This window comes from Carassius carassius, chromosome 35 (genome assembly GCF_963082965.1).
Source record: "Carassius carassius chromosome 35, fCarCar2.1, whole genome shotgun sequence".
Lineage (NCBI taxonomy): Eukaryota > Metazoa > Chordata > Actinopteri > Cypriniformes > Cyprinidae > Carassius > Carassius carassius.
The window spans coordinates 14,751,908-14,762,608 of NC_081789.1; the positions used below are offsets into that span (position 1 = coordinate 14,751,908).

The following is a 10,701-nucleotide window of genomic DNA, read 5'->3' on the forward strand; positions in this document are numbered from 1 at the left end:
TCACTTAAGTCGGGCTGTTGTCCCCACATGCTTCAAAAATACCACCATCATTCTATTCCGGTAGAAGCCGTCTCCATCCTGCTTCAATGACTACCATCCAGTTGCACTTACCCCTATTCTCATTAAGTGTTTGAATGGCTAGTTATGCATCATATCAAGTCTCAAGAGAGAAAATATATACAATTGTTTACCCGAAAAGTACAAGATGTCAGAATTCAGTTCAACTGAAACCGGTGTGGGGAAAATTCCCATTAAAAATTTGTAATATATTAAGTTACATTTTAAAGACATCAAGCTGAAATTACATTGTGAGATTTAAAGTCACAATTGATGGATAAGATTGCAATCATGAAGAAATAATTTACATTAATTACTTTTTATTACTCTTAGAGGCAGAAGTGGATTTCCTAGTATCACACTGATGAATAGGCAAAAAATATATATATATAAAAGCAAAAAAACACTCTTATTTGCAAATTATTTCTGGCAAGATGAATATTTAGGATTAAATTAAAGTGTGAAATTTTGTTTATTATTGGAAGAAAGAACATTTCACATGAGGCTTTATTCTGCAAAGTTGATGTGGTTATAATTCATTTCAAGAATACCAAGAGACATTAGGCCCCCACAAGGCACCTTTCTACACTTTTTTTTTTTTATAACATTTGGCAGACAATTTTACCTAACATGACTTATGTTGCATTAAATGTACACATTTTTATCCGCTCATGCATTTCCTGGGAATTGAACTTACAACCTCAGCAATGTTCTTAGCATGCTTTTACTCTGAGCTACAGGAATGCATTTTTCTCAATATAGCACCATGTAGCTCTTCTGTCAAGACATGGCGACAAGCTGGAGAACAGGCTTAGAGTCACAGCACCCGTCCCGTCCTGCTGGTGGATCCTCTTACAGGGATAAACCCACAGGATAATATGCTGTCTAAAGAAGACAGAGGCTAAAATACACGCTAAACCCAAAAACAGCAGCAATTAGAAAACCCAGAGAGCTGGACAGTATGAACATTTATTTCTGGAAATGAATTACAAAGTCTTCAAATACCAGTGAACCAGCAGATTCTGGTAATCAAGTTCGCAAATCGGATTTTATTCCTCTCAAGAACAAGATACAGGGCTTTGGATGATCATTATTATTATTAATTATAATAGTGGAATAATTGTCTGTTATTCTGCTAAAGGATAACAAGACGAAGTTAAAATCTACCACTGTGTCTGATTATTACAGCTTGACCCTTACAGACCACAGTTTGGCATCTATATGTACATGATTTTTGGATGAGAAATGTCACATGAAAGAGACAGAAGCTCAAAGCTAGTGTTTGAGGAAGTACAAACCAACCAGGAACTCTGAAGAACACATAGCATCACATGTGAAGTCCATAACAGGAAATTACATAGTGCCAATAACCTTCAGGATCATCTTAAGTGGTCGTAGTTCAACCAAAAACCAAGATTCAGACTCACCCTTGCGTCATTCCAAATGCAGAACAGAAAATATTATGTGCTTACCCTTTCACTGAAAGTCAATGACTATCATTGCACACACAAACAAAAACATACATTTTTAAAATATCTTCACTCAAACGAGCTTGGAACGAAATAAGGGTGAGAAACTGATGAATAATGGATGTACTATCCCTTTAACCACAACTAATTTTAATACATAGTGGATGCCTAAACTTACAAAACTGCTCTAAGTTTCATTAGACATTAAACACAAGATGCATATGTGCTTTAGCCCTTTGCTGGTGAAACAAAATGAGTGACACACACACAGAGAGAGAGAGAGAGAGAGAGAGAGAGAGAGAGAGAAAGCCGTTTCATTACATTACATGGATTGGATCAAGGCAAGGCTTTGCCATTTTAATAAATAAGTTGAAAATAAGCATAAGCACAACTAATAAAGGCTGGAGAAGTGGGAACTATGCGTCCCCTAATCTTTGCCGTCCCCTTTTCTCTCTTTGCAGTCAGCAGTGGAGGACTGGTGTTATTGTAGAGCAGTAATATATGCCCTTATACGAGTGCAATGCTTGTCAACATCATCGTCAAGATTACAATCATTACAGTCATTATCCACTACAACATCACTAGTATCAGCACAAATGTATTCTTCGATTAGTAAATGTCAAAGAAAAAAGGGACTTTTTTTTCATGAGTTCCTCTACTTCCTTTAGTCTCCTTTCCATTTTTCTAACCGCTTCTAGACACAGCAGACTACTTGTTGTGGAAATACGCACGCATTAAACTTCCTGTGAAGAGAATGAAGGGATATAGAAGAACGTCACATATAGAAGACAAACAATGTGGCGAAACATGAAGAGTATTATGTGCTCTACAGGATGATTACAGTGCAATGAGTCAGACTTATGAGCAAAAAGGCTGTCTGTATTCGTTTTTACGGACCAAATAACAAACCTTCCTTCTACAATGAAAGCCTAAAAAGGAGTTTTCTTCTTAAATAAGCACTGGTCTACAGTTTAAAAGCTTCAACAGAATTAGTATTACTTGTCACAACTGTAAACGTTTGTCTCCCAAACTGTCCAGAAGTTACAAAGACTCAGCTGCAGCGTCTCACGTGTTCCAGAACATATTCTGGGAAGTGCAAACTACACACTTGCAGTCCGTCCAGTTTGCAAGGCATTCTGGGATACTCATCCTCTTTCCATTTGTTCTCCTCGGGGTCAAATGTGAGGATAGAGTCGCTGTAATGACCGTTGTAGCAAAGTCCTCCAAGCACCATGATCTGTTCCTCCAACACTGCCACTCCGTGTCCGCTGCGTCCTATAGGCATAGAGGCCAAAATAGTCCATTCGTCGGTCTCTGGGTCGTACACTTCCGTCGAAGGGCAGCCCTGGGACTCGAAAGAGGCACGCAGTATCACACACACCCCGCCGAACACATACAGCTTCCCATTGTGGGAGATCATCTTATGGAAGCAACGAGCGTAGTTCATTTTTGATTTGTTTTCCCAGCAGTTGGTGAGGATAGGCGTTCGCCGCATACGGTGTTCAGATGTTCCCTCCCTTCCCGGGTCAAAAACGCATACTTGTTTTGAGGTGGAAGAGGAGGTGATGCCGCCAGTGATATACAACTTCCCATTGAGCACGGTTCCTTCGTGGCCGTACTTGTTCACAGGGTACGGGTCTACAAATTCCCACTTGTCCTCAACAATGTCATAACGTTCTGTAGAATAGAACGTCTCATCGCGAGTGCGGCCGGCGACGGCGTAAATATACTTCCCGATAACGCCGACTGCAAACTCCGACCGGGGAACGGACATGTCAGCCATGCGTAGCCAGGAGTTCTGTCTGGGATCATAGCGGTAGACCTTAGAAGAAGCATGGAATTCTCCATCTGGGCCTAGTTCTTCACCACCCAAAAGGAAAGTGAAGTTGTTGACGATGGCCAGGCAATCGGGGCGAAGCGGCACCTGAGGGCCTTCTAGTTCCCACCACACTTTGGGCCGGTGGAGGAGGAGGATCTTGCTGTTGACCATGCTGTGGCCAATCATTCCACGAAATACAGCAGTCTGGGGTCTCACGGATCTGATGCGGTTGGACTTGGTTTCCGCCAGCGGTTGTTCATTCACTTGGTGGAAGTAGCTGAGTGCCTGGTCTACTTCTAGTCTCAGTTGACGGGAATAACGGTAGAACTCTGATGTCTTCACCTGTGCAAGCAAAAAGAAACAGATAAACTATTTCTTTAAAATCTCAGACTATTTGAAAGGCAAAGTTAGTTCAGGTTGTTAAGTGTCATGTTGCGAAATTCAATATTTTTATTTTTCTGTTGCGTACTGTCTTATCTGTAAATGACACATAAAGAACAAGGAAGCACCTTTACCTTCTCAAAGATATTGGCAGGAGTCATGAGGCAAAAGCGCAGGTTCTGCACGACCGCATCCGTATGTCTCCAGCGCCGCCGGTCATGTCTCAGCCAGGCCTGCACCGCCTCATACAGCTCAATTTCCGGAAATCGACTCAGCTGGTCACTATCCAGATATGCCATCAACTTCTCCAAACTCAGATAAGATAGGAAGTCCGGTCGTGCCATCAAGGGCACAAAGTTCTCCAGCAGAAACGCGTCAAGCTGCTCCTGCACGCCTTCCACGCCGACACTAAAGTCTTCCAGCAAGCGCATGACCTCAGCACAGTTCTCCAAGCAGATCTTGGCCAGCAGGAAGGAGCAGCAGAACTCTACAGCCTCGGTGAGTTGCACGTACATGGCTGCCTGCAGGATCTCCTGCACCGTAATCATGCTCAACTCCAAAGAACCGTAGTACATGAAGCGAAGGACGTGACCAAACCCAGCTGCAGTCAACCCCTTCATGTGAATCTTATCCTGGTCACGTTCCCGCATATCGGCTGTGAACATGACCCGGAAATAGTCGCTTTGCGTTGCTAACAGAGCCTTGTGCGCCTGGAAGTGGTGCTCCTCGATAAGCAGAGTGACATCAAGCAGCAGTCGCTCCTCATACAAGGCTCTGAAGCCCGACGACACGCTGCCATCATGCCCTTGGGACAGGTACACCTCCACATCCCCCGCCATTAGGCACCTGCACAGACACAAACGCTCTGATAAATGGCGTGTCGAGATGAGTCGATATGTTCCAATTCAGCTGGTCATCTCTGCAAGGTTGGGAAGACAATTACGGTGATGGAGAGACAGACATTTTACAGCTTTCTCTCAGGGATTGAAATCAATCAACAGGACGGGAAAAGCCCCCTAAAGGGAAAGTTCACCCAAAAATGAAAACTTATTTTGAAACACAAAAGAAGATACTTTGAAAAATGTCTAGGTGTTGTTTGTGCACAAAATGAAAATAAGTGGGGTCCACATTAATGTTATTTGATAGACAAAAACGAGTAATTCATAAAGTTTGGAATGACATGAAAAGAAGTCCAACACCATTAAAAAGTTTGGGTTAGGTTTGATTTAGATTTTTTCTTAATATTGTAATTTTGCATAGAAGTATTCAATTGATCAAAACTGACATTTATACTTTACGATTTTTTTTTTTTCAAATAAATGCTGTTCTTTTTAAATTTCTATTTATCATAAAATCCTAAAAATATATATACTGTTTATAACATTGATAATAACAAGAAATGCTTCTTGAACACCAAATCAGCAAATCAGAATGACTTCTGAAGGATCATGTGACACTGAAAACTACAGTAATGGCTGCTGAAAATTCAGCTTTGCAATAAGCTTGAAATATTTTTATTTTATTTTAACTGTAATAAAAAAAATGAATTTTAATATTTTACAATATTACTGTTTTTACTGTCATTTAGATCAAATAAGCTTTGGTGAGCATAAGAGATTTCTTTCAAAAACAAAAATCATACCAACCCCAAACTGTAGCATAAATGATGAGAAGATTTTCATTTTGGAGTGAACAATTACTTTAAAACAAGATACAATTAAACATAATTACATGACCACTGAACTAAACAGCATCTCATCAAACTCTTCATCAGCCGAATTGTGTGAACTGTTAGTATTTTAGTGAATAATAGTTGGTGAAAAACATGCCAGATTTAATAAAGCCTCTGGAAGGACTTCAAGAACGTTCACACCTCAGCACTTCAGTTTCTGCTGCTGAAAGCCAAACTCTATCTCAAAGCTCCCCCACACACACACTCCCCCTCTACTGCACACATACACACACAGCACACTCACCTCTGATTGGCCACGGGCATGTCACAGGGGGGTGTCCGAGCCAATCAGAGGACAGTACCTCTTGTGTCCGTAGGAAATTAAATTCTGAAGATATTCACCTAAATGACAAATCGAACAAGCCCCAATCATTAAAATAATGTGAAAGTTACCAGCAGACTAAAATACTAAAGATGCACCAACAATTCAATGTCCCACAGTGTGCAAACAGGAAACAATTACTTAAATGGAGGAAGAATTTGATTATATATTGATTATATTGATTATATTTGACTATTTTGACAAAACATATCCCGGCTTGCATATTGAAACTACACCATATTTGTGCACCCTATAATTATTTAATATACAATTGAGATGAAATACACTGTATCCTCAGCAGGTTATGTGGCTTGTAGAAAAGTAGAAGGCGATGATTTTCTGATATTACCTTTTAGAGGCCTCCTGGCCAACTGTCGGCTTCACTGCGCTGAAGGGACGTTCACATTTCCTCTGCTTATATTTGCCCTGCTCTAAAAACAGATGACATCCACATGCTGATAAACAGACAGGTATTCTTACATTTCTTTGCTATTATTATGCAATTTCCCCACTGTTAACACACACTGTTCTGCTTAAAAAGTTAAAAAAGAACATATCTAATGTTGTGAGGGATGCTTTGTTGTACATGAGACAGTATAAGAGCTACATTCACAAACAGCAGACAGATCAGACAGAAGAAAACAAAGAGACTATTCAAATACAACTGCTGTCATATTTTATTTCGTTTTACAAATAAAGTATGATTATAAACTCATTACTGTCCAAAAACATAAAATCTGTAACATTTTATTTTTTTTAAAAATTATACTTTTATTGAGAAAAGAAACAAATTTGATCAAAAGTAACAGTAAAAATTGTTAGGCCTATATTTCAAATAAATTGTGTGGGTTTTCTTTTTTACAATATGTATCATAACTTCTTCCACAAACATACATTAATCAGCACAAAGGTTTTCAATATTGATAATAAGAATTGTTTCTTAGACTCAACTTGGTTTTAAATCCTCTAAACTTCCGTGACCTCATGTTCAGACCCTCAGTGAAAAAGACAAAAACAACGTTTGACTGATCCCAAGAAAAGTCTGTATCATGTGCTTCTCAATGACATGTTTTGATTTCGCAGTTGTTGCTATTGTTTGGTTTCTAAATTCTTTAATAACTATCTACAAGTAACTGGACATAAACACTAATGAGGAGAATACCTAGACCTTATTTATAGTCACTGAATCCTAACGAATACCTAACGCGAATATGATGCCTAAACATGCTATCTACCTAGGGAGCTCAATATGAGAGGCACAGTCAGTAATTAACGCTAACACGTCCCAACGAATGTCAGCCCACTAACGGTAAATGTGTAACAATTGTGCTGCTTCGGCTACAATAAGTTACAATTAGTGCGTTATTAAGCAGAACGACGCTGTGTGGGAAATGAAACGGTCCCGGTAGGGTTTTACCTCGGCGATGCGACTCCACGCAACCCCGCTTCGACCAGGGAGCCCGAAGTCCTTCGGACATGGAGTGCTGGTGTTAGACAACGACCAGAGAAATTAAATATGACATTTCATTATCGACGGAGATATGCTGCCCATTGGCGTCTTTGGGTGACAATAAACCAGTGTTATTTGGACTGAATCGCTAAATGTTGTTTGCCTGTAGCCTCCACAGCGATCGTAGACGCCATATTATTGTCTGCACTGACGTCATTTCCCGAACATTTGTCGGTCGGACGGAAATGTTGGAGTCTGTGTGTCAATATTCTCTGCCTTGACTGCCTACATCAAGTTGAACTTTACTGTCATTCCGCTGCATGTATGGAAATACAGTGGAACGAACTGTTGTGCCTCACAGGACCATGGTGCTACATAAATACAGACATACAGCAATGAAGTAAAACAGTATAAACTTATACACAACTAATCTACTGACAGATTTGACTATAAATATACTATATATAAATGTTTACCTATACATAAGCTAAAAAATACAGACTATAAAATGCTACACATAAACACTGTACCTATACACAACGAACCTACTGACAGATTTTGAATATGAATATACTACATATTAATGTTTTCCTATACATAGACTGAAAAAGAAAAAAAATAAATAGACTATACGAATGCTTCACATAATACTGTACATGTGCAAAGAGAAACATCGTAAGTTAAGCAGCTGGATGGGGAACAGTGCAAGATGATTTGTAATGCATTAGCATGTAAACACATATTACTGAGTCTTTTGTGGGATTATGTACATACAGCAGTGTGTGTGAGAAGTGTCTAGTGTGCATAGAGGAGAACTGCAGAGCATGAATTCTGAGTATGGGTCACCATACTTGGCTGTATATCACGTAATATTCACTTTCATTAGCTCTTGTTGTTTTGAGGACTGCTTTATCTCCTGATCTGAATGCTTCATCTGTGGTCTTTAGCAGCCCATGATCCTCTGCTGTCATCCACAGCTTTTGGTTTGCAAGTGTGGTGATGGTCTTGGTGACTGTCACATCATCAATGCACTTTTTGATATAAGCACTCACAGTATTAGTGTACTCCTGCAGGTCTGTGAGGTTGTTGTAGTTGGCTGCCTCTTTAAACATGTTCCAGTCAAACATATTTAAACATTTTCCACTGTCACAGATGTGAAAATTTTCTTTTACTTTTCTTATGAATCCTTATGAACATATGAACCTCCTGTTTCATATTGTATTATATGATATTATATGATATGATATTATATAATATTATATTACATTATATTATATTATATTATATTACAACCCGAATTCCGGAAAAGTTGGGACGTTTTTTAAATTTTAATAAAATGAAAACTAAAAGACTTTCAAATCACATGAGCCAACATTTTATTCACAATAGAACATAGATAACATAGCAAATGTTTAAACTGAGAAAGTTTACAATTTTATGCACAAAATGAGCTCATTTCAATTTTGATTTCTGCTACAGGTCTCAAAATAGTTGGGACGGGGCATGTTTACCATGGTGTAGCATCTCTTTTTTTCAAAACAGTTTGAAGACGTCTGGGCATTGAGGCTATGAGTTGCTGGAGTTTTGCTGTTGGAATTTGGTCCCATTCTTGCCTTATATAGATTTCCAGCTGCTGAAGAGTTCGTGGTCGTCTTTGACGTATTTTTCGTTTAATGATGCGCCAAATGTTCTCTATAGGTGAAAGATCTGGACTGCAGGCAGGCCAGGTTAGCACCCGGACTCTTCTACAACGAAGCCATGCTGTTGTTATAGCTGCAGTATGTGGTTTTGCATTGTCCTGCTGAAATAAACAAGGCCTTCCCTGAAATAGACGTTGTTTGGAGGGAAGCATATGTTGCTCTAAAACCTTTATATACCTTTCAGCATTCACAGAGCCTTCCAAAACATGCAAGCTGCCCATACCGTATGCACTTATGCACCCCCATACCATCAGAGATGCTGGCTTTTGAACTGAACGCTGATAACATGCTGGAAGGTCTCCCTCCTCTTTAGCCCAGAGGACACGGCGTCCGTGATTTCCAACAAGAATGTCAAATTTGGACTCGTCTGACCATAAAACACTATTCCACTTTGAAATAGTCCATTTTAAATGAGCCTTGGCCCACAGGACACGACGGCGCTTCTGGACCATGTTCACATATGGCTTCCTTTTTGCATGATAGAGCTTTAGTTGGCATCTGCTGATGGCACCGCGGATTGTGTTTACCGACAGTGGTTTCTGAAAGTATTCCTGGGCCCATTTAGTAATGTCATTGACACAATCATGCCGATGAGTGATGCAGTGTCGTCTGAGAGCCCGAAGACCACGGGCATCCAATAAAGGTCTCCGGCCTTGTCCCTTAGGCACAGAGATTTCTCCAGTTTCTCTGAATCTTTTGATGATGTTATGCACTGTAGATGATGAGATTTGCAAAGCCTTTGCAATTTGACGTTGAGGAACATTGTTTTTAAAGTTTTCCACAATTTTTTTACGCAGTCTTTCACAGATTGGAGAGCCTCTGCCCATCTTTACTTCTGAGAGACTCTCCTTTTTCTAAGACAAAGCTTTTATAGCTAATCATGTTACAGACCTGATATCAATTAACTTAATTAATCACTAGATGTTCTCTCAGCTGAATCTTTTCAAAACTGCTTGCTTTTTTAGCCATTTGTTGCCCCCGTGCCAACTTTTTTGAGACCTGTAGCAGGCATTAAATTTTAAATGAGCTAATTAAGTGGATAAAAGTGTAAAATTTCTCAGTTTAAACATTTGCTACATTATCTATGTTCTATTGTGAATAAAATATTGGCTCATGTGATTTGAAATTCCTTTAGTTTTCATTTTATTAAAATTTAAAAAACGTCCCAACTTTTCCGGAATTCGGGTTGTATATTATATTGTTAAATATAGTCTCTCTCATGGACATGCAAAGAATATGTTTTCTACTTTTTCTACAAATAATCTAATCATATTAATAGCTTATTCTGTTTTTGATGTCTGCGATTCAATGCAGGTTTTAAACTACTTTCCCTTCACTTTATTGGTACTTTATTGATCTCTCAAGGGCAATTATGTTGTAAATAGCAAAAAAAAAAAAAAAAAACATAGAAACTGTATGGTGCAGAGTATTGTGTTAAACATATCACAAAAATGAAAAGCTATAGCCTACACTATACACAAGAGGTAAGTTTGCACTGTCCACGTTAAAATTTTCACATTAGAATGAATCTGTGACTTCAATATCTATGTCAACATGGGAACATCAAAAATATGTTTTGACTAATTACACAGGGATGTTTCTTTATGAGGTAGGCCTTAAAATGTATGATATTATTAAATTGATTTGGATAGATAAATAGCGATTTAAAAACTACAAAATGTGTGACGTCATAAACATAAGACGGACCCTGGTTTTATTCCCGTCAATCCAACGTGTTTTCAAGTTTATAGACATTAATCATATTTTAGGT

At 38.9% G+C, this 10,701-nt stretch overlaps 1 protein-coding gene across 3 annotated transcripts; it reads right to left on the reverse strand.

The window, feature by feature from the left end:
- Positions 1-1,857: 1,857 nt before the first annotated feature.
- On the reverse strand, positions 1,858-7,492 carry klhl15 (kelch-like family member 15). Of its 3 annotated transcripts, XM_059524535.1 has the most exons (5): positions 7,198-7,253; positions 6,130-6,211; positions 5,703-5,800; positions 3,861-4,572; positions 1,858-3,687 (listed from the first exon to the last, which is right to left on the reverse strand). In XM_059524535.1, exons 3-5 carry the CDS (start codon positions 5,720-5,722, stop codon positions 2,578-2,580), a joined length of 1,842 nt encoding a protein of 613 aa, XP_059380518.1. In that variant the 5' UTR covers positions 5,723-5,800; positions 6,130-6,211; positions 7,198-7,253; the 3' UTR covers positions 1,858-2,577. The 3 variants fall into 3 exon arrangements, with proteins under 3 accessions (XP_059380518.1, XP_059380516.1, XP_059380515.1); XM_059524533.1 differs by lacking the exon at positions 5,703-5,800 and having other exon boundaries at positions 1,858-3,681; positions 3,855-4,572; positions 7,198-7,492; XM_059524532.1 differs by lacking the exon at positions 5,703-5,800 and having other exon boundaries at positions 7,198-7,490.
- Positions 7,493-10,701: the final 3,209 nt, after the last annotated feature.